The sequence below is a fragment of the Rhamphochromis sp. 'chilingali' genome (genome assembly GCF_963969265.1).
Source record: "Rhamphochromis sp. 'chilingali' genome assembly, chromosome: 3".
Taxonomy (NCBI): Eukaryota; Metazoa; Chordata; class Actinopteri; order Cichliformes; family Cichlidae; genus Rhamphochromis; species Rhamphochromis sp. 'chilingali'.
In genome coordinates, this window is record NC_137931.1 from 17,822,098 (window position 1) to 17,846,854 (window position 24,757).

Here is a 24,757-nt window from a genome sequence, read left to right on the forward strand (position 1 = left end):
TGTATGCATGTGAATAACTTCTCACAATACTCTGACTTTCATACCTTAAAAAATAAAATGCCAATATCTCTCAAAGATATCTTTATTTTTGCACTTGCACTTGCATTATGCTTTAAGCTGAACGTTACTTGTGTCTGTCTACCTTCGCCCTCTCAGTCTCCGTTAAAAGAGCACTGGAGTTGAGTCAGCCTTGTTTTGTCCTCATGCTTGGTGAGGAAACCGCAATGGGTACGAATGGTTTCTAAATATTTAAAAACAAAACAGTGCAGTTGAGAAATCATGAGCAAGGAGCAACAACAACAACAACAACAATAACAACAACAAAAAAGGGCTATAAACTGCAGTAAGAAGTATCTGAGTCTAGAAGCCTGCAAAGCTATAGGGTTGTTGTTAGGATTGTGTTAAACTGCACCCTCACACATCTGGATCCAGTTTAAGCCCCACGACAGAAACACAGCGTGACACAGGGAGCAAAAACAGAGTTGAGTGACAGAGAGCAGCAACATCCTTCACCTGGTTAACATGCATTTACAGTACAGAAAGTGAAATGGTGAGAAAACAGTGCTGAAAGACTTTTTTTCAACCCCTTGAAATAACAACAAAAAAAAAGAAGCGAGAACATGCTTAAAAACAAACATTTACAAAGAGTGAATCATGAACATTTGATTCAGGTAGAGGCAGCAGGAAACAAAAGGTCATTCAACCTTGGAAGCTGATAGAATCTTGATGACATTCAGTCCAAATTAAGCCACCTTGTAACTTGAACCCCCGATATCAGCAAAACAGTTCAGCTTCCTGAAACTGAATCTACCAACAGTACTGTTTGTGTTTGCGTTTGTTGTGCTACAATTTAGGTGCAAAAAGACTGTAATATGCAAGAAGAACCAAACCAGAATGAGAATGAGCAAGCTAAGACACTGACTTAATACCATTTAATGCAATTTTTGCTTACTCAGTCCATCTGGATGACAGTGCTGAAACATGACATCTAAACAAAAGCTCCTTGTGTTGATCTTTAAAGTAATTTCAACTGATACTCAACAGGTTGGCTTATTTTTGTACTGATTTAGTTTATGGGACATTCAAACATTTCCTGCATGTCTCAAGAGAAGCCCACACTTTAATTTACTTCAGTTTGATCCAATTCAGCGTGCTGTAGTGGAGCAGCCAATGACAGAGATGGAGATGGGAAGCCTTCACCAGCAGAAAACAGCATCCAGAGAGGTGAAAGATAACAGGGTTACCTCTGTTTGTGGTTGCAGCGCATGCCTGGAGCCAAGCCGAGCAAAGCAGGACGAGGATGGCGGTCGGTGTGTTTGATTACCGCTGATTATGTGCATATAAACCGTGACAGAAAGAGAACGCATAACCATAGAAAGAAATAAAGGCTGAAGAAATCCCCCTAAACCCATCACCAGCCAGCTGAAGTAGCATAAGTGTTGAAATGTAGAGACAAATGGAGCTTCAGCTAGAAAACACAGATATAAAAGATTAGGGTTTCCCTAAAATTGATGCAAAACTACTTCAATTGGTCTAAATACAAAAAGTCATGACCGCAAATATCCAGAATACCATGCAGATCACCCACGACAGACAGACAAATGAACTGAATGCATGAAAAATTGCTCAGAAGACAGGAACAACAGCAGTCGGCTATTTTCCTCCTCTGGCAGATCCCAGTAACTCACATAGAAAACACACTTTTCCCAAAGTGTAACACTCCAAGTACAATTCAATCTACTAACTAAATCAAATACACTGTACAGTTAAAGGGGATCAGACCAACTGTACAGAAGTCTCCCCTCCTAGCATCCTATCAAATCCATTTATGAACTTCAGCTATTACCTCAAAGTCCATCTATTGCACCAGACAGTCTGATTTAGAGAAAAAAGCTACACTATAACTACAAAATGGGTGTATAATGCCACAGAAAGGCAGAAAATCTGCTGAGCTTGACAGCTTTTAGAAAGTCCAATCAAGTATCACATTTACTACCAAAAAGAAAAAAACTCTTCACACACTTCTACACCTTAATGTCCCACAAATAAGAAAAAAATGTCTTAATTCTCAACAATGTGGCAAATGCTAACAAGTAAAGTGTGAAGTGAACAAGAATTTTTTGAAAACGTCAAGGTTTTCCTCTAACTTTCTATGAAACATTTCCTTCTGCACATTCAACTACAGTGAATATAAACGTTTCTGAGTTATGGCACGTTGTGAGGAAGCTTTTACCAAATGTATGCTCATTATTTTACCTTTCTTTTTATACAAAGAGCTGGCTGGCTCACAAAAGTGTCAGCTAGCAGCTTACTAAGAAATCTGCATACGTAATTTTAAAAAAGGAGTTTAGAAAAAACAGATGTTATTAAAGATTCAATTCGCCATTAGAAAACACACATCTTGCCCTATGTTTACGCTCCAGAAAATACGTTAGACCCTGTGCGTAAAGCGTGCTTGACTATAAAATGTGTAAAAGCACCGCAATCAACCATAGTGTTTTCCTTCTATTTCGGTGCTCGTCAGTGTAGCAGGAAGACAAAGCTGTCTCTAAGAAGAAAAAGACGACTTTAAACATCTGTTTATCTGTAACACACTAAATTAACACGTTGTTTTTTTTCCTTTTGCCCACTCATGCTCGCTCAACAGCTAAAAACCTGACCGCCTATGTCTTCCTCATTAAAGCGGTAACACCCTTCCTCTTCCTCCACACCGTCGCCACCCTCCTCCAACTGCAAACTCCCGAAAGAGAACTTGGTGTGAGAGAGCGGGGATGTGCCGTTTGAGTTAACCGAAATCATGGAGCTGACGGCGGCCGGGTTGCCGTACATTAAGGGCTGGCTGTACGCACTGCTGCCCGTGTCTGACTCTGTGTCGCTGGTGTCTGTGCCGCTGCTAGTAGACCCGTCGATCATTTGGACCGGCTGGTTTAGAGTGTTGTATTTGTTATTAGACGGGCTGCTGCCGGGCTTTCCCTGACGCCCGAACATCCGCTGCACCGTATTGGACCGTGGCTGACCAGGAACCAGGAGGTTCCTGTCATTGCCGTTGGTCATCATCATTCTACGCTCCAGTGGGGCAGAGCCAGGAGTTTTGGCGTGCAGCCCAGAGCGATTGCGGTGGTTGATGGGTGTCGATGTCAGCTGGCTGAGAATGAATGGGTCAGTGTCAGAGCGGTTCCTCATGTTATTGTTGTTGTAGTACGGTTTAGCCAGATTTGGCGAAGTGCGGTTTGAGGCGATCGGGGAGTAGCTGCCATAGTGGTTTTGTGGATGGGATGATGGCGGGACCGTGGGAGTCTCCACAGGGAGCGCTCCAGGACGTTTACTGAAATAATGCCCGCCGTCATCCCACCGCGAAGCTGAACGTGGCTGACTGTGACCGTTTGTCATCTCTGAGTGACTGAGTGAGTTTGTGCGGTGATGGAAGCTGCTGATCACCGGGCTGGAGCACTGACTGCGTGTCCCGGTTCCTAATGGACGACCCAACACTGCACCTCGCTTGTCTCGCCCCTGAAAGATCTCATCTAACAGTGTGCTGTGGAGCGGGAGACGCCCATTTGTCAAAACGTCCTCATCTGTTAGCTCGTGACTCACATTAAACTTGTTACACACAGGAGACTGATTTACAGTGTTCCTGTTACCCTGCATGCTTTGCTGCTGCTTCCCCACCATACCCTGCTGCATCAGCCCTTGGTGATTGGTGTGATAGAACCCATTAACAGCCCCAAACAGCCTCCCAGCTTGCCCCCCATTTCGACCAGGACTACCCAAGTGCCTACTATAAGCACAAGGCTCATCCTCATTGCTGTCATTTGCATTGCTGTGACCCCGGGTAGCCCTGTTGTTCTTTGTCACATCACATTCACTGTCTATGTCGCTGCAGTCTATGTAAGGAATAGAAGAGCTGCTGCCTTTGTTTGCCCTGCAGGATGGACCTGGGTTGAGGAGCTGCTGGTCCAGTACTGATCCCGCAACGTGGTGGTTCTGTCGGGGCTGAGTCGGGTCTGAGCCAGGCGCTGCCGTTAGGCCATGAAGACCGTTGGTGGGGGGCGTGACCGCCTGTGGCTCCTCCGAACCATTAGGTACAGCCAGATGGCTCAATCTGTCTGAGTCAGGCTGGTCTGCTAACGGGATCGACGTGGCACTCTGCAAATAACAAGAGGGGAGAAAAGACAGAACATGGAGTGAAGAAGGAATGAAAGGTTAAAAGGGGGGAATAATAAAGGATAAAACTGTTATTTATTTGGGCTCTATTACAGGGACAGCCTTAGAGCAAGCACTCAGTTACACATTTTCACTCCCTGGAACGGCATGGGTACACAAGCTTTGTAATCACAGCTCCAGATGTAAACAAAGATGCTGAGGAGTGATTTTTAAAAAAAGAAGAAGAAAAAAAAAAGCTTGTTAATTATCGTGTGGTTGTGTTTCGGCGTTTTCTAATGCAGTTCCAAGTAAAGGTAAACATATTTCTCCCTCTGGTTTTCTACTGTACTTTCCCTCACACTATTTTGGTAGTTGACATTTCTGAGTCCATACATTTACGCTATGACTATTATTCTTTATACTGAGGCAATGATTGTTATTCTCTCACTGATTAATTCAAAACACTTGTGGGTTGAGTTAACCTGACATGTAGTTAGATTTCTCAGGAGGTGCCCATCAGGTTATGGCATAGACTGAAGGATAATTCAGACAAGACAAGCCTGAGCATATCTAAGAGTGAGAGCCAATGTCAGCCCCCAATGTTGATTTAGTACCTAAATACGGAGCTACTTCAACAACCTCTCACAAAACACAGTACTTTGATATGCAAGAAAACTATTCCTGCTGAAAGTGTAAAAGAAACTCATATTGCTCATTGAGGCAAAGATAGCAGGATATGCTAGCAGCATGAAGTGTGAACGTAATGCCAACCAATAACTCCAAGCACCCATGGATTTTACGGTGGGGTTATGTGTTGGAAAAGCAGGGCTTTAAGCAGCTGATTAAAAAGCTTGGCCAAAGATACAACATCCCAGGCAGAAAATAAAATATTTGTCAGTTTAATTATGTGACAGTATTGTGCAGTTCCTGAAGAGTTACAAGGTTTAGTTACTTTAGTTATTGTTAAACTAAAACGGTAAGCAGTTATTTTATACTTTTTATAACATACTGCTACTTTCTCATCAGTAACGACCAGCTCCTAACACAAACAGAACTCCAACACCAAGCAAGCTAAAGTTAGCCCGCTAGCTAAGCTTTGGGAAATAGCTTTGTTACCAGGTAAAGCAATGTTAGCCAACAGGAAGCATGTGGGTATTGTTCAGCTTGGTTTCCCAAAGAGTTTCTGATCTTACACTAAAGTAAAAATACCAGGACTGCCAAATTAAAAAACAAACAAAAAACAACCTAATTCAAGCATAGAATACACTACTTTGTCAAAGGCCAGAAATGGATATAAAAACGCAAACATGTTTTTCAAGTAATGCAACAAAGACTAACTGCCTCAACTATACGTGCCTAATTTTGACCTCCGATCTCAGACGAAACATCCTGGAGATATTGTGCATGCAATAGCACAATATAACAGTGCAGTGTAGTTTTGTATGCGCAGTTTTGGCTCATGCTTTTTTGCATAAACACTAACCTGCTAATGGTTGTGGGTGTCATTAATAATGGGTTTCTAGAAAAGTTTTAAGCTCGCATTACCTCTTTTGGCACATGTGATCTTGTGGAGGCAGACTGAGGGGATATGCTGCTGTTGGACAGGATCTTACTGTGCTTCCTGAAAAAAAAAAAAAAGCAGGGAAACAGATGAGATTATACCATATACGACTAATCAGCGACCGAGAAATTTGATTACATTTAACTTCAGTAGCTTGGCTCAGTCTTGGTAAAACGAAGGAGGAACACTACACCTTTCAAATGGAACTTTCTTGGGCTCGGAGTCTTTAACGTAATCAATGATTTGCTTCTGGGTTCGACCACTGCAGGTAGAGGACACGGAAAGAAGACCAGTTGATACGAAACCAAAATATTTTAAAAAGAGGAGTTCACTTTCAGTCTCTTTTTTCTTTCCTCTTCTTACCTGAACCGGAATGAGGATCCTCGGGTGAAGAGGATGGGCTTGGGTTTTGGTTTGGGCTCCTCAAAGAGTCTGAAGAAGGCATGGTACTCGACACAGATCTTCCAGAAAACCTTACAGCAGTCCCTGCTGGCCATGGCAAACTCCAGCGTGTCATGGTGGGCATTCTGCTGGGAGGATACAGCAACAAATATAAGCACAGAAAGCAGAAAGAGAAAAGGCGAGGCAAGAAAAGAAAGGAAACGTCGCATGAACTTACAGTGGGGTCGGCTCTAAGCTTGATTAGGAACCTTTTACGTTTGAAGCTGAGTTTACGGATCTTGGACCAGTTGAAAGAGTTAATTTTTGTGTTTCCCTGATTACAGAAAAATCAGAATCAGTTAAGACAGCACAAGCAAAATTGAAAACAAACCCAAAACTACCAGGCGGTACATTCCTTACCAGATGAGTTGGGTGGAGGCTTACCACAAAACGTCAGGAACCAATTAATCGATTTGTCATATCAGCCAAATTTTAAAAGATCTCAGCACTCTTTGAAGATGTGGCAAAAAAAAAAATCAGGGCAGTGAAACAACGCAGACTGGACTTAATTAGGGTCAGCCTGGTCAAAAGAGAGTGCATCCACTGTTCTATGGCATGTTTTGTGTGTTATGTTTGAGAGTGTCAGGTCAGAGCACCATTAAAAAAACTGCCTGAACTGCAGCCGAGCAGCAGCAACCACCATCTGTTAATTGCTGTGCCAAATATCTCGGTGTTGTCAGTGGAGAAAACCTTCCACCTTGAGTTGAGGATACTATGATACTAAGACTAAGACTCCCTTCCTTCTTTCTTCTATAAAATATCGAAAGCATTTACAACTCATACAAAACATATTTGTCAGCCTTGTTAATGTGTGTCGAAAAACCGTTGGTGTTCACCTAGAAAATATCAATTTTTAGCCAACTGCCCCACCCAAGCCCCAAAAACCTTTTATGGCCCCTACTTATTGAAGATTTTACCTGGAAAACCAGTACCCCACTGTTTGCTACAGCCAGGCTGAGTTTAGTACCCTCGCGGTCCTTCGCCGGGTGTAAGCGAACACCATACATCTCTAACCGCCGTGCGATTTCAAGCAGCTGATAGTCCGACTCTGCCGGCGTCTGCCCGCTGTGGAGAAGAGAGATGCATCAAACTATCAGCGATCAATCAGCAGCTCATTTAAGCCATTCGTCTTAGTTAGTGTTCAAGACTTGCTCTCAGTGTGTAAGAAAATCAATTCCTCTAACCAAGAGGTAATGAGTCACAGCTTAAACTGTGCATCTCAGGGGTATACTGAGAATTTAAAAACATGGGTCAGCCTTAAAATACACTGCGGCACCCACAGCGGGGAGGAAGAAATCAGCCACAAAATCCACACAAAGTTTGTTTCCTCACAAAATCTGAAAATAGCTTCCTGTTTCCTGTATAAGCGGCTGAATTGGCCATTTCCTTCCTGTGTCGGCTAAGGGGAGGGTGAAGGATTGAAGGGAGGCAAGGCGGAGAGGAGGGTGAGGGGAGAACGGGTGTGCGGTGCACGGTGTGACGGTGACTGATGATCAACAAGTTTGTTTTTCAGCTCTTATTCAATTCAATTCAATTTTATTTATATAGCGCCAAATCACAACAAAAGTCGCCTCAAGGCGCTTCATACATTATTGGTGGTTAAGGGAGGGTTTTGCATGTCCAGAAAAGAATCTCATTTATTTATTTGCTGCCAGCAGCATGGAAATGAAATACATGATGTGTGTGTGTCTGTGTGTGTGGTCCCAGGGGCACAGTAGGAGTGCCAAGTGGTATGTTTGCAGATAGCCAGCTCTGCAGGGGAGAGATTTAGAAGTGTGTGAATGTGAGTGTGTGCTGGCTGTTGTGGTTAGAAGATAAACCTCTCTGCAGGAGGGAGACTTATGGGTGTGTGTTTGGGGGGTGTATATTTGAATAAACAGATAAATATCTTTGCATTGCAGACTGGAATTATGCGAGCTTGGTGTGTGTTTATATATGACAAACATATCTCTCCTGACACCTCTGAGCTTGCCACCTAGAAACTAATCTGTACCTCAGCTCAGTATTGTTTTCTAAGCAAGGATAATCTTGCTGTTTGCAGGTAAACAGTGCTGCTTTGGTACTGTTAGAATGACCTGATTGTTAATAACCTCTTGACATTCATGCTAACATACTGTGAAACTGGTGGAGTTTATGTTTGTGATTACTAAAGGCTTCCTCCCCCCATGAATCATGTATACACAGAACTGTGTTCACTTAATCCACCAAAGCTGATCAGATTTTAAATCCTTTATATTAATTTCAGATAATGCAGCTATGTTGGAAGTCAATCATGATCCGGTGGGAAAGGGAAACGTGAAGAGAGGAAGAAACATTAAGGATCATGATAACCATTATTTGCCAGAATTTTGTAACTCAAGTAGTTTGATCTTCTAGTAAAATAATTGATTCATAAGGAGACTTGATTGTTTTTTAGATGACCTAAAGGCAAACCTGAAAATTAACCGGCTCAGAAACAGGTTATGTTCCAGATAAGAGCTCATCAGGCATGACATCACTGCCTACTGACTAATCAATTCTCTGGAAAACAGCATCACTTCCTGGAAAATCTCTCAGAGCTGTGAAAGGACAGTAGGAGGGTCTAAGGTTTTTCCATGTGTTTGTGTTTTCCTGATGCAACTTTATTTAATTTCAACTTACAATAATTTTAGGGTCTAATACTAATAGTGTGTTAATATCCGATCCTGAAACAGGCCATGTATTTGTAGTAATAGACACTATATCAAATTAGCGTGCAGTCTATACACATATGGTTGAATTTGCTTTTTAAAATTGTATTTAACTTAGGTTGCTCTCAGACGCATGCTTGCAATTTGTCAAATGCTGCCAATGCACTTTAATGTGACCGGCTTAAATGACGAACCCCTGTGTTATCTGCTTATCCATCTGATAACCACTTCTGTGTGACTGCTTAACCTGATTGCTGATAAGTGAAGATGTATTACAGGAAGATACCCTGGGGATGCTGAACTTGCAGGGCCCCGTCTGAGCCTCATGCTCTCTCTCCTGACTTAGATACTACTCCTAATAGTCTACTCCAATCAGCAATCAGGTTACTCTTTAGTTGTTTTAACCCATATTTCCTTGTTTTTGATGGTAACAGCAGGTGTTCTCCCTGCTTTCATTTTATTGATAATAACTGTTTTGTTTTGTTTTTTCTTCTTAGTCTCCTTATTTAACTTGGGCACTTTTATTGTTACTGCCCCACATCTCAGGCCGGCAAAGTATAGAGTAAGAGAGCATGAAGGCTATGAAGTTAGTAAGACATGGTAGAGTAGCCGGGTGTGTACACGACTTCCACATGGGAGAGTGGGGTTTGAATCCCATTCAAGTTACTGGGAGGGGCTGAAAACCTACATTGGTTGCCATTTTTTTGACACTGTGCAGATTAAACCCATGCTGATTCCCACAAAGCATAGAGAAAACCCTGAATTCACTGGAACCCACATCTAATAAGCAATCCATGTGTGGACGTGCACACGAGATAACTCACACATGCTCGCGGTGGCAGTCTATGATCTCGTCTCTAATGGCGTCTTGGTCGGGCAGATACTTATTGTGAAGGAGGTGCTGCCAGCTCTGGGTCTCATCGAAGTCTCCGATCTCAGCTGGTGGAGGGAAAAGAAAATGGATATTTATTTAAAGTGAGGACGAGGAAGGTTAGGAGCTGATTAAAATAAAGATGCAGAGTGTTGAGGAAAAAAAAAGAGTTAAAAGGCCTTTTCCTCATCCACAAACCAACCTTGGCAACTCTGTTGTAGATGAAGTGTGCTGATGCATGCGTCCCCATCTGTTTTATACCAGCAGCACCCCCATATACTGTACTGCCTGCAGGTGCACATACGGGCTGAGCACTGACAGTTGCTATGACAACTGAGCAATATCCTTCAGTATACAGCGCTGTACCTTAGCAGCATCTGAAAGACGGAGTCAAGATCCTATATCCTCCATTTACAGAGCTGAGGTACAATGGTCGTTGTGACGAATCGCGACCATAAAGTCTGCATCCTGTAGACGACCACATGCTCACACTTCATTCAACTATAACGCTTACAATTATAAATGAGAGGTGATTGAGATTGTAATGCTATGGTGGTTCCCGTTGGTATTACTGTAAGTGTTGAAGGAGGCTGTTTTGTATTTATGTTCGTTGTCATTTACTTGGTATAAAACACAATAAGTGGTGCTGAAATTACCCCCACAGGGAATCTCTGTAATGAATCTGTTGATTTACAGTCAGTCATCTACATAAGCAAAGCATTTACATTATAATAGAACCTTCACAGAGGCCAAAGATCTTTTCAGACAAGGAAATTTTAGTAACTATTAAAAGCTATCTGCATATGAATATGCAGTATCTGCAGGCAACTGACCCCTCAGATTTAAGCAAGCAAGAGGGGCCATATCTGGTGAAATGCAGTCAGCTACTGTCTGATGATGAGCAGACTGTCAATGTGTACTCATTGACAGATGACAGCGAAAGCCCCAAAATATCAGCAGTTGTCCTGGAGGCACCAAAGGATAGCTGATGACTTCAGAGACGGTGAAGAATCCAACACCTCTCAACATGAAAGGCATTTACTGGGTGGCACAATGGCCTTTAGCCTGGCATCTGTCATGTGATGAACGAAAGGAAGCTGTGAGTAACAAGAGTGCTCTTTCCTGCCTTGAAAGGCTTCATCACTTCCACCCACTTTGCTGCTAAAGCGTTAATGAATAACCCAAGTAACCATCCATCGATTCGCTTCCACTTATCCTTTTCAGGGTCGCGGGGGGCACTGGAGCCTATCCCAGCTGTCATAGGGCGAGAGGCAGGGTACACCCTGGACAGGTCGCCAGTCTGTCGCAGGGCCAACACACAGGGACAGACAACCATTCGCACTCACATTCATACCTAGTGACAATTTGGATTATCCAATTAACCTATCCCCACAAGCTGCATGTCTTTGGACAGTGGGAGGAAGCCGGAGTAACCGGAGGGAACCCACGCAAACACAGGGAGAACATGCAAACTCCACACAGAAAGACCCCGGCCTGATGGTGGAATTGAACTCAGGACCTTCTTGCTGTGCAGCAACAGTGCTAACCACCGTGCCACCGTGCCGCCAAGTAACCAGTGTGCAGATTTCTGCCTTTTTATTCGGTCCGACAGCTCTCAGACATCAAATTACGTTCAGGCTCAAGTTTAATTTATTCCCGTTTAATTTGCATACATGCTTTTTGCAAAGCATGGATTTTAATTTCTTCTTTTCCCCCCCTCTACACTGATGCAAATTAAAAATTAAAGTTATACGAATCAATACAGTTGCTGTGATTATTAATGATTACCCTGAACTGTGAAGGCAAAAAGGAACCTCAACAACCTCTGCATATTTTAATTAATTGTTTTCCAGTCATCGACTGCTGTTATGATTTGATGACATTCACAGCATGTCAAAATCATCTAAAAAGGGACTCGTTTGTGTGCTTCAGCGCCTTCCAAACATCAGATTCTTGAATACTTTTCGTGTTAAAACTCACACTGAATAATGTGGGAGACCATGAGAGCGGCGCTCGTGTCGTTGCAGATCAGACGACCACAGGCCAGGTCGCGTTTAATCTGTAGAGCAAACAGATACCTGGAGGAAAAATAAACAAACAAACAAAAAAATAGAAAGATTGTGGGGATGGAGGAAAAGGAAGATGAAAAACAGAAGTTTGGGGAAAGGTTACAGGGGTTAATGCACACTCCATAAACGCAGCAACTTACAATGTTAGAGCCAATCTCATAACCATTAAAGTGATGGCATTTAGAGAGAAACCCTGTGTATGCCCGCTGCTTTGCATCTACTGCCTTTAAACTGACCCTAATTGCGGGTTTTGTTAATCATTATACAGGCGGCTACTTACGCCATGATGAGGGCTTAATGAGAGTCACAGACACAAGCATGTGCACCCGTGTATGCACATGCTGCCGGGCTGTGATGTCACATTTTAATTAAGAAAGCCCAACAACGACAGTGGGAGGCTTAATAAAAGGAAAAAAGCCTGTAGGCAACATCACCCTGTAGGAGCACGCCAGAATTCAATGTAAACGGCATCACCGGAAAAAGTATTCAAGGTCCGCATGTTCATCTCCCACAACCTTTAAACCTGATTCGCTGCCTTTCTATTCACTGTATGTGGGCAAACAGTTGACTGCATTCAGAGTGAATCCATGTGAGAGTGTGATCAATGATCTGAGGCACCTTTTAATGTAAAATCCAATTCAACTGTTTTGCTGCGTGATTACCTCGCTAGCAAAGTTAATGAGGCTTTCAGTGCAGAATGTTATTACACAAGAAAGCTGCACTTATTTAGACTGAAAAACATCAGGTCAATCCAGCGGCCTTGACCATACTGGAGTAGCACTGTTATTGGGAGCAGCTCCCATTTCTGATTTCAATTCAATTTTATTCTCACCCCCTGAAAAGAGAAGGTACATAAGGTACAGCCCTCTGTATCTTTAGCACCATTATTACATCCATACAATATTGATTGTAAATAAGGTTAGCACGTTGTTAAAACAGGCCATACAAAAGGCGTCATACGTTTTACTAGTACCTACCATCACGAGCAGATCACTTGTGATGGTAGGTACTAGTAACTACTGGATAAGTAAAAACTTTATACTACCCACAATCTTTCCATGGATTGTCTTCAAACTTCACAAGAATACACAAGGCTTCAGGGGTCATGATGACCAAGGTTGACTAAGCATTAGACCTTGACCTTTTTGTTAGCACCCAAGGTCAAAGCTTTTGTTGTTGTTGATATGCTCTCTCGAGTGCTCTGGTTTATACAGCACCAAAAACATAAATGTCACACAACCGGTTGGGGGTGAAGATTCAGTAATCAGCAGCTAATAGGAGGTTAACAGCTTGATATACACACAAGGAAGCCTTTCTTCCATCTGTGCTTACATTACTCATCAAAGGAAACACTGACAGCGGCAACACTGTGGGAGCCAAACAAAAGGGGAAAAGAAACAACTATGTGTCTACTTCATGTTCGTCCACTGACACAATCAGAGATGATATGAGGTCAGTGGAATAATCTCTCCTACTTTTATCTACAGTGAGCTGGTGACAGGAATCAATAGTAAGATGTAGGATTTCACTACAGTGGGTATAACTATAACTTTATTTCTACAGGTAACTTTAGTGCTTCCTGATTTGCCATCATCTCAAATTAACCCGCTCAGGCTCAAATTAAACTTTTTGTTGCTAATGCACAACCAAGTCCTGCAGTGGTACTTCTGAGTAAAAAAACCTCATAAAATATGTATGTGGGGTAATCAGGTTGTTAGTTTTTAACTGTTGCAAATCGGCAACGCCTGCCTCGAGAGGGTTGAGCCCAGCTGGGTGGCTGTAGGAGTGTCAGCACCATGGGAAAAATGTGGAAGGTCAGATAATTGTCCTATTTATGTTTTAGCCAAGTGACCGAGAATTTCTGCGTGTGTCCTAAATCAGCTCCGACAAACAGAAACAGTCCAGAAGGGTCCCGCTAGGCTCCGTCACACTAAACTAAACAAGAAGGTGGACTTGATGGTCTGCAGATAACGCTACACTTTTTAAGCAAAGGACAGAGGGAATAGGTGGGAATCAGGACCAAAAAAAAGAGATTGGTTTTCCAGATAAAATGGATCTTCCAGGGTTAAACTATGATTAAAAGGCCAGAAGTGGTCAGACCATTCATCTTCTTTGACTTCCTTTCAGCTGGCTTGGAATACCAGAAGGTTTATTGAGCCTTGTTCCCAGATGACAAAAATATGTTTGGGTCCAGAAAAGACAAAACGGCTTATTTGATGTCAGGCATATAAATGTGTTATAAATGCTAAGGGTCTGACCAAAAACAACAACAGGCAGACAACAAGAAATATACAAGACTTCTGCCTCATGTTTGGATGCAGCTGTAAATCATAAATTGTCCTTAAAAATTCCTGGTGAAGGACTGAAATCACGCTGACCAGACAGGAAACCAAATGCTGAACAGCATGTCTTTTAATTTGGGAGCTTCTTCTTCAGATAGGTGTGGTTTCTGTGCGGGGAAGACCTACCGAGTCAGCTCCTCCATGAGCTGCGTGTGGTCAGGAGGGAAGAACTTCACCACAAAACGAAGGATGGTGTTTTTAGGCCCTGGAGGAGGGAAATAACGGGATGTGGTTAGGAAGAACGAGACAGAGTGGAGAGATGCAGAAAGGCTGCAGAGGAAATATCCGTTTACTACTATTAGTGGGAGTGTCTAATGTCTGAGTTAAGAAGAGTTTGGATTTGTGTTTTAGTTTGAAGCACAGAGGCGTTTGAAGGATGAAAGACGGGATGGGATCTGAGAGTGACTTACTTCTGATCTGCTTCAGTGTCGGCTTCAAAAGATCCAGCCACACCTGCGGGCATCAGGGAACAGCTTTACTTTCATTAGTGCCTTAAAGACGGATACCTGATTTTCATCTCTAGCTACAAAAATGATTCATTTTCAACTAATGTGCATGTTTGTTCCAGCTGTGAGAAAAGAGATCATTTCACTGGAAATATTAAAGACTTTAGTGAAACCTGAGGTCCTACGTGTAGCAGACACCACCTGATAATTACTAACCTTTAAAACTCCTGTATCTATTTATTTTATCTCATTTATTTTCCTTCAAATGGTTCAGTTCATGGGTCCACAGTTCATAATAATTCCCAAATCTGCTGGACACTTACTAAAAAGAGAGCTATTTTCAGCTATAATTTGTTAATAGAAGGAAAAGCAGAATTTCTTTCAAAGAAAATACGTTAAAACTATTATATCAATTAAAATAACATATATTCATTCTTCTCCTGTTTAAAAAAAGCACTGCACATTTGCTTTGGACATTTTTTAATGTGCATTTACTAAATGACTGGTCCATGCTCATGCTACAGTAATGTTTGGTCTCTGACTTTAGTCCACTGTTAGGTGGCTGCCAGGCAACATGACATGTCATCATATATCATACATAATTCAAGGTTTGTGGAAATAATTGAGATGTTGCTGAAATGATATGATGCTTTTGCAAGGCACATACTCCTGCAGAAATGCTACAAATGCACAAACTTAGCAAAACATTGTCACCAAAGCATTTTTGGGGGATATAACTTACATATCACTGTTGTGAAATTAAAATAATGTGATGCTTATCCAAGGTGTTACGGTGCTACAAACGGGTCATCTTGACCTGATCATAGGTGGTTACCAGGCAACAAGATTACGTTATTATGTAATGATATAGATAAGAACTTTCAGGGGTCTAAGATGTACCTGTGTGCCAGTTTTGGCTGCTCAACTCCCGATGGTGTAGGAGGAGCTCACAGATACTGGGTGAAACCAGTCTTTTATATTTCTATAACAAATGCCAAGAGAAAGGAAAGTGAAAATACCCAAAAAAGTCCTTATTTGGGGTTTAGCAGTAGCTGAAGCTCAGAACTGTATTAGCACAAACGATACCGTTGAATATGATGGCAGTGTTATGATGGCTACGTTGTAAGCAGATTCAGTGTGAATGTCTTTGATATATAGCGATGTTTCAATGCGGGCGATCTGCTTGACGGACAGCCTCATTTGTTATGTGCATGTGGGTCTGCTTTCTGAGTATTTGTCTTGACAAAGTTGTAATCATTTCTTCAGCATTACATCATTTGTTCCACTGATCCACTTCAAAACAACAGCTCTCATGCCCGAGGCACTGGTAAGCACAGCGACTGCCTGTGTTTAGATACATTAAAGAGCTTGTGTTCATGTGTTTCGACAGAATGGATCAGTCCATCTCTGAGTTACAGACTTACTGTTGTCTTGCAGCAAAATTCTTCTTTACAAGTTTTTTAAATTTATTAATTGCATTAATAGAAAGTGAAGTAAACAAAAGGATTAAAACTATAGACAGCCCCAGTAACATACAGCAAGTCTACAAAACACTATACAGCGAGCTGCTGCTTTTTGGAGCATAGAAAACCTAAATCCAGGCTCATTTATATCTGAAACACTTCTCACACAAGAGTGGTTACAGAAAAAGAAAAATATTTTATTTATTTTGTGAAGTTTCTCTCCCCTGTCCTCAGCCTACCTCCACACACACACACACACACACACACACACACACACACACACACACACACACACACACACACACACACACGCCAGTGTGATAAAGCTTTCCCAAGTGTTTGTTAACATAAAAATGAAGAGCATGACTTTCTTCCACATTTGTCTTTGACAAACCAAAGAGCGCCAAGGGGGAAACACAGAATGCGAAGTTTGTTGCAGAGTTTCCCTAAGGCACCTCAAACACCTCTATTATATGACTGAGCACAACCTCAACCACACACGCTGTGTACCCATGTGATTAAAGCTAAAGTTAGCTTGTGGCAAGTGAGAAGGAAGTTTTAATTTGAGACATTTTCCTAGTTAGCATAGATAAAAAATGGTTTTAAACAACAGAAATGAGCAAAAGTACTTAAAGGTACTCCATGGTGCAATATGTGTGCATCTTACTGTCATCTTCCGCTGGTCCTGGTACTCCAGTCCAAAATAGTCTCCCTCAACCAGGTTGAGATGGGCACAAACCAGGTCAAACAGCACTTTGCCTGGTGAACGTTGCTAGAAGAGAGAAAAAAAAAAAGATTCAAATAAAGGAAACTGAAGAACACAGCTGGCCAGAGGAGGAAAGTCAGGTGCATACATCAGGCGAGTGCTGATAATGGAATTGATTTTTCAACTTTAAAGTGCCTTAATATCAGAAGTCTCCACATTTATCTTTTATCTTTCAATAGAATATCTCGAAAGATTGTGAGTGGTTCCAGTTTTCTAAAACTTCTCATCTCACCAACAAACAGCCGACCTTTAACCTGATGTGAAGCCTCAGGCTGATGTCTAATGAACAGTTTGAGGTCGGAGATTAGCTGGAAGCATTGAGAAATAAGAAAAATGCCTCAGGAGAAGTGTGCAAGTGAGTAGCAACACAACACCATCAGCTTTGCTCTGTTTAATGATGAACTGGCAGAGGAGGGAAAGCACTGTTCAATTAGTTTACTTCATCAGTAGTACAAGCCTCATGAATCTGAGATTCACTGGATTCCACCAAAAAACATGAGAGCCAAACGTGAGGCTAAAATAGTCAGGCACGGAAACCCAAAATTAGCCCAGAATCATTTTCTCTATGCAGTTCACTACCCTGCCATTCTGCATAGCTGTTGAAAAGTTACAGCGTACTATTATGCATTCTTAAGTTGCTCTAGTTAGGTTAATATGCAGTTAGAAAGGCACACATTCCTTACTTTGACAGGCACACACACAACCAATGACACATATTCATCTAAATCATGAGAACTGCACTTTAAGTCAACACTTAATGCTTCACTAGGAGACAAAACATAGAGCGTGGATGCTCTTAAAATCGGGAGAAGGTAGTGGGTATGCGTGTGTGTGTGTGTGTGTGTGTGTGTGTGTGTGTGTGTGTGTGTGTGTGTGTGTGTGTGTGTGTGTGTGTGAGATGTCCATTTCTCTCTGCAATGATGGTTTGATCATTTTCCTACACCAGCAACAAATATTCCCAAGCAAATTAAAAGATAAGAAAAAAAAAAGGGAAGGACGAGAAGAAAAATCCAAAGTAAAAGAGCAAAATTGAAAAATGGGCTCAAAATTTACACCCAACACACTTTCAAAGTTTACTTAATTTCCTTCCATTAATTCAATTCAATTCAGCCTTATTTATAGAGCAAAAAATTACAAAAAACCCCAGTCGCCTCAAGGAGCTTTATAATGTAAGGTACAGACCCTTCAATAATACAAAGAAAACCCAGACAATCAAATGACCGTCAATGAGCACTTGGACACAATGGGAAGGAAAAACTCTCTTTTCACAGGAAGAAACCTCCAGCAGAACCAGGCTCCGGGAGAGGCGGGGCCATCTGCCACGACCATTATTAAGTGCTGAGCGCCTACATCATTTTGCAGTTAAAACATCATCCTGCAGCAACAACATCACAGTTTGTGGAGGAATTTCTATTTTTCTGTTTCAAATCTTTGAGATTCTGTCTTGTTAATGTGAGTTAATTTGTTGCAACAGTTTGACCACTAAATAAACAGTTATTTGCTGTATTATTGCAAACAGATTGAAAGATATTTCCAACTGAACCCAATTCAAGTGCAAACTGATTTCAAACTGACTCCATCTTTTTGCTGTTTTTCTACCAACTCGATGAACCAAAGTAGCTTTGAGGAAGGCAACTGCCTGAGCGATCGCAGACCTGATCCACATCTTGAACACAATCACAGTAATTTTGGCCTCCAACTACTGTTCTCTAGTGTTACCATAGCATAATGCATCAGACTGATCTAAATATGGTAGATGTACTGTCACTTATAAGAAACTCATTAGACACATTTTACAATTTGCAGACTTGTATCCAAAAGAGTCACGCCTATAAAATTTAAACTCTGATTCCAATTTGGCTTTGACCTCGTATTACACATGTGCTGCTCTCTGTAGGACACTCAAAACACTTGTAAACATCTTCTACCAGGACATTTAAGCATTTACACATGACTTCCTTCTAAATACTGAATTGCGGGCGAGTGGGGGCTGAGTAATTAATACAATTTAGTTTGTTATGATTTTTGCTTCCAGCAATAACGGAAACAAGATAATACAGCTAAAAGGATGACTCTGCTGCATTCATTCAGTGGTTATGCAATGTTTTGTTTCAGCAGTGCACTTTTGTCCCTCTTTGAAAGTTGAAACTTCTTCACCGTTTAGTTCAGACTGAGCCAAGACATTCTGGGGAAAAAACAAAGCCTTTGATGAGCAGATTTATTTAAGGGCCCTAAAGCTCTAATCATTGTAGGTGAACCAGTGGAAACCCTAGTCGTGCTCCCTGTGGCTCCTGTGGAGGTCATGTGAGGAAAGTGAGCCTGCTGCCACCTGGGCCTCCATCTGTGCCCTGCAGGTGCACTTGCAAGGTAAGCTTCAAGGTCAAAAACACTCCACCACCCATCTACATATTTGGTTTTTGATTGGTTGGAGTTTGGTCTAAAATTAAAATTTAGTGGTGGTATAAGGCACTTCAATAACAGAATGTTTCTAAAGTTGACTAATGATTAATCATCTAAAAATGAGCATGACCTCAATAATAAACAAAATAATCAGGATTAACATTTCTGGCACAATCAGTTTGTTGTGGTGGTGTTTTTAACCATTTAAATGCTTTTATTTATGTCAAGCATTTTTTTTTCTTAGTGTTGTACTCTTTGGACCTCTGTACAGATAATGTGCGCTTACAAGGAGGACAGAGTATTAGAAGTAATAATCTTCCTGACACAGCAGAGGCTTTGCACTTTAAAAGTACATATAAACACATATATTATGCTGTAGGTGGAAAGGAAAATATAGAGGAGGAGTCAGAGCTCTGAAGGTCAATATGAGAGCCAAGTCTGTCAACATCTGGCTACCGCATGTGTCCGACCAGTCTGTGGGGACACACCCACATACTGTAGTTACACCGAACATGTCGGTTCCAGACATGGACACAGTCTGCTGCTAGATATTGAGGACTCGTAGTGAATGTATGTATGTTTTCACAGAGAGAGTGACAGATGTCACAGCTCATGGATTTCTGGAGTTTGGACAGGATTCAGGCATGTTCAATGGTAATCTTGGTTTTAAAGGGGGGGTAGGAGGTGGACAAGTCTGGAGAGAAAAATCCACCCTCCTCTTTCTTTCTTCTCAACATGTAGCCAGATATATGTTTCTGTTCTTCACTCCTATGATTGATCTTAACCACTCAGCGCTGCCTGTTTGGTTTGTCTGCAGCAGCATTTGTGAAACAGCTATTTGCTTTTAATTTGACCATTTTCTCTTTTTTCTCTTGTGTTATTTTCTCTAATGCGCTCCATTAACTAAAAACATCCATGGAATCTCCTGCACAAAATTTTAAAAATATGGGGTCCAGTTTTCTGCAGTGCAGAGCAATGTTGGGTTTGGAGGAGACGCAGGAGTTTTATTATGTGATCCAAGAAACACTCAGCACAGTGAACCACATACTGGTAAGTATGGAGTTGGAGATTTAGACTTAACCAAGGGTTTTGAACCTTTTGAAACAGGGTGCAGCCTCTCCTCTTAGGGCAAAACTATCCAAGTGAAATCAAGACTAAATTCCAAGTATGTTTTGGAAAGAAGCAATTTCCTCCAATATCAGCAAACTCCTCTCCAATAACTACTGTAAGCCAGTGTACATGCACTGTAATACAACACACTGGAATGCAGATGGGAATGTCAGTGATCGAGCAGAGGTGAAATGCGTATATATCAATACCAGTTATAATAACAGGGCTCACATGTCTCTTCTTACATATCTTCAGTTTCAACAAAGCAGCGAGTTTCATTAACCAGTTTGTATTCTGTTTTCTGTCAAAACAGTTAGCCGGCAGTTAGCCGGCACTCAAAAGAAATCCCCAATGTAACTTAAACGGTAAAAAAAAAAGAGGAGCTGGAATTAAAAGGTGATCGCTAAAGCGCTGGGAATCGAGGAAAACAGGATGCCAAACCCGATAGGCGCGGTCAGACTCAGCTCTTTTTGGGCACTGAAGCAAACCTCTAAAAACAACATGCAGTAGCAGGCAAACTTCACTAAACCTGGTCCACAGAGTACTGAAAGAAGCCGGTTTCAGACTTCAAAGTTGTATGCAGAAGGGGGGAACGTTGAGAGCTCTGTTAAATCCAGTTCCAAGATTATCAAGAATTTCTTGTCTTGTTTACTGTAGATTTTCATGGTGTTTCACTTTCATTCACTTGTTTCAGATGTAGGAAGCAAAAGTGGAAAGTGGGATAAAGCAAAACAAAACTCTGAGGGAATCAACTGTCAGTGTGAAGCCTGACAAAGGCACTGCTGCATTTTCATGAGATCAAATGGTTTTTAAAAGACGAATATAGCCACTGATTTGATGATTGCAGCCATCTTGGCCTTTCTGAAACTGGATGTGACCACCATATTTGTACACAAGGGGAGTTTCAAAGTTTGCAAAACTAGCCAACTTTGATAACAAGGTGCATCTGTACTTCACTGTGTTTATGTTTCTCATGTGACTCAAGAGTTTTTCGCCACATTGAACGTAGCACCACCACCGGTTGCTATGGAAAAATTGTATAAAAAGTGTATTCCCTGACTTGTCGGTAGTGACTCTTGGAGGTGGTTTCTGGCCATCGCTGGGTCAAACAGATTTCAAAGAAGGTGCTGCACCAAAATTCTTTTAATTATCACTATGGTTGCTAGAGGATTGTCACAGTTGCCTACAGTTTATCATGTTTCATGTCTTTTGAAAAAAAATTGGCTACAGAGCAGAGGTATAACTTTGAAGGCAACCCCAGCTCAGAAAGTTGTTTGGAGACAAGTCCGTCACTAGGATTCAAATTATGACCACAGCAATACTCTAACAACCAAAGCGACCACAAGGAGGTTTTTGCCAACTGGCTGGTGAATTTTCTCAAGTGATGGGTGGTTCCCAGCAGGTCTGTAGGCCTGTGTGACGGAGGCTTTGGCAATCATTTTCCTTACAGTTGCCATCGGCCTCGTGGAACCACTCACAGCAGGTTGGAACATTAATTTTTCCCTCATTTAGGTGGTTGCCAGTTACTGGAGCCTTATTCAAGTAATCCTCCCCTGTCCCCATGATTGTTACATGTCCAAAATGGTGTATAGGTTATAGACATGTGGTTAATGGTCACATGTCTACAAAACCTCAATATTAAATTGGATGTTAATTTTGGCTAGCAAACCGAAACAGACTTAAAACAATATAAACGCATCCACAGAGAAACCGAACTTGGATTGGGCTTTAGTACAACTAAACACTGAACGTGACAAAAAATTATGTTAGTCAGTGTGGTTACTGTTTTACTGCATACAACTTTAACAGCCAAGTTAAAAACAAAACACAAAAACCAGAATCCCTGAGAGTCCCAATTTCTTTTGCACCAGGCTGTAAACATGTTTATTTCTGCTCTAAAGCTGAGACTAAAAATTGTAGTCCGTGAGGCTTGACTTTTCCAAGAGGTCTAAAGTGTGCTGCTTTTTTCAAGGCAAATCTTCTGTTTAAAAATAATATCCATAAATACAGGAAAAGGAGAAACTCTAGATTAAACAGTCAAAACACCATAAAAGCTTCAGCTAGTGTTAAATGATAAAGTTTAGCATTACATCCCATTTTAGTATTAAAATTTTACTCTTAGTTCTTGGAATTACTAAAATAATCCAAGTTCTCTAAAGAGGCTTCAACTCTAGAAAGTGGTACTTAAAAATTGAATAGTACAGCCAGTTCTCATGACCTCCTCTGATCTTGGCAACAGTCTCAGCAGAGGAAATGGTCATCCAGCTGAGGTCAAACATACAGCAAGAGAAGAGAAATAGGCTTTGTGTCATACAAAGCAATGTACCGAGATAGTGAGGATGATAACGACAGAGGACCTCAAGGCAAATCAAGTTCGTAGTTTGTTTCTTTTTTCTTTTATAATTTTTTTTTCTCTTTTGGTCGGGGTCTAAAAATAAGTATGTTGAAATCATCCAACTGAAGAGAGCAGACTGGCCACTGCAGAGCTCAGACTGAGATCCTTTCACTTCAAATCACAATCAGTTCATTCAGCTTCTCCCATCAATGGGGCGTTCTCTGTCTGCCAGAAACACACAAAGAAGCACATTTTTATCATACTTTATGCTGGGCTATAATTTTGCTCTGATCCATCAGACAATCAGATACACAATGATGTAAACCCAGAAATATGTGATGCATTAATGAATATAAATATCCTCCAACTCCAGACACCAAAAATCAACCTGTGGAGGCCAGTGTCATGTTGCTTAAGGTTTTTTTTGTTTTTGTTTTTTTTTTTAAACTCAGCTCTCTTGTAGGGCCATACATCAACATGGCTTTTCTCATTTAAGATAATTAGAGGTCCAGCAGCATGCTCCACCAACCTAAGTGCCCATCCACCAGTACACTGGTGCTGGATTCTAGCTTCAAGTCTGACGGGTATCATTCAACCATCCAAGCGAAAAGAAAAAAAATGCTTAAAAAAAAATCTCAAGAAGTCATTACAATAGCTCTCTAATGTTTGCTATGCACCTTCTTGCTGTGTTAAAATGTAGCTAATGAGGGAAAAAAATTTAATTATGCGAAGCAAAAAAAAAAAGGAAAAAAAAAAAAAGAAAGAAAAAGATTTTCCATCAAGTGCGTGTCACGAGAAAAGGTCAATGAAACACAGAGGCCTGTCTGCAGCTGTGTGCCGACTGCTTCCTCTTTCTGTTTACCTTTCTTTAGATGACTCAGGCTCTTTTTTGTGCAGCAAACTACACACAAATTATAGAGCCGCCCCTTAGAAAATATAAAAAATAAAAGATGTGTGTTAGGGGGTTGCGTGTCACACCCGAGCATAAAAATATCCATTATGGTCTGCTTGCAGGATGATTGTGGTGAATCCCATTCAGTGAAGGAGTATAAACAAGGCTAGAGTCAGCAAGAAGTACCTGAAACCCAAAGGCAGGCACTTACAACTTGGTAGTTTGAACTTTAAAAAAGTTGCTTGGACTTGGAACTTATTTCTGTGTCTTTTGGATTTCCTCTGGAGTCGCTCCAGCGCTTCTCTAGTGTCCAGACTTCAGTTAGGCTCTCTGCCTATCAGGAACACTTGCCAATAAGCAGGCCTGTCTGTGCGCCTTCCAGCCAAAAAGACACCCTCACTGTAACCCAGCAAAGTCATCAGCCAGCTAAAATGCACTTCCTCTCCCACTCCCTCGCTGCATTTAAACCAAGACTCCTCTCATGCCACAAGGTCAGAGTCTGGCTAAACTGGGCTGTGGTATATCAAAGTAATTGCTCACTTTTCTCCTATCCAGTCGTCCTTTAGCCTCTTGAGGCCAATAGCTGAGAAAACCTCTATACATTTCACCAGATTTTTTTTCTGTGCAATTTTACTCTCCTTTTATTTTTACTGTCTCTCCTTGGCTGAAGCTCTCTTTGTGTTAGAGGTTAAAAGTTAATAAGAAAGCATAAATTATTGTTCCCTGGAGCAAGTCAAAGAACAAAGAAAGGATGCAGATCACTAAATTAGCCAAGCAAACAAACAACCAAACCCCAAACAACTCAATTTAACAACTCCAGCCAGTTACCAATAACCAAGGGCTTAAAATATGACTTTAGCTAACTGTCCAATGCGTATCTCTCTGCCCGATCCTCTAAAATCTAAAGTTAGCCTTTCATTTACAATAAAGAAAGTCTATGAGACATTAAACCAGCTGATTTTATTATTTATCCTCCAGTTTTCCCTTCACTCTCTCTTTCAGCTTTTTTTCCCCAAAATACCCTGCAACACATGGCCAAGGCAAATATTCTCACCATCTGCCATGGCGTGCTGAGGGTTTACAGAGAATCCCACAGCGCCATTGATGCAAATGACCTATGAAACCTAGGGGGGGAAAAAAAGAAAGAAACAATGTATGGACACAGGTTTTGTTTGGCTGTGATAAATTGTAATGGCTGCAGAACAACTGCTTTACTTAGAAGGTTTAAATTTACACTTGCCAAGGGAAT

The 24,757-nt window shown here is 41.4% G+C and overlaps 1 protein-coding gene across 3 annotated transcripts in view; it reads right to left on the bottom strand.

The window, feature by feature from the left end:
- The window catches only part of LOC308393898 (FERM, ARHGEF and pleckstrin domain-containing protein 1-like), a 70,083-nt gene that overhangs the window by 17,862 nt on the left and 27,464 nt on the right, over nt 1-24,757 (bottom strand). Inside the window, exons 3-13 of one of the 3 annotated variants that reach the window (XM_080877931.1) lie at nt 16,673-16,777; nt 14,507-14,549; nt 14,223-14,301; nt 11,666-11,763; nt 9,639-9,753; nt 7,063-7,210; nt 6,324-6,419; nt 6,068-6,231; nt 5,898-5,966; nt 5,689-5,764; nt 3,936-4,146 (exon numbers count right to left, since the gene is read on the bottom strand). In XM_080877931.1, the coding sequence (XP_080734057.1) occupies nt 3,936-4,146; nt 5,689-5,764; nt 5,898-5,966; nt 6,068-6,231; nt 6,324-6,419; nt 7,063-7,210; nt 9,639-9,753; nt 11,666-11,763; nt 14,223-14,301; nt 14,507-14,549; nt 16,673-16,777 (1,204 nt within the window). Of the gene's footprint in view, nt 1-3,911; nt 4,147-5,688; nt 5,765-5,897; nt 5,967-6,067; nt 6,235-6,323; nt 6,420-7,062; nt 7,211-9,638; nt 9,754-11,665; nt 11,764-14,222; nt 14,302-14,506; nt 14,550-16,672; nt 16,778-24,757 lie in introns of all 3 variants that reach the window. The other 2 variants (XM_080877930.1, XM_080877929.1) reach the window with 2 other exon arrangements.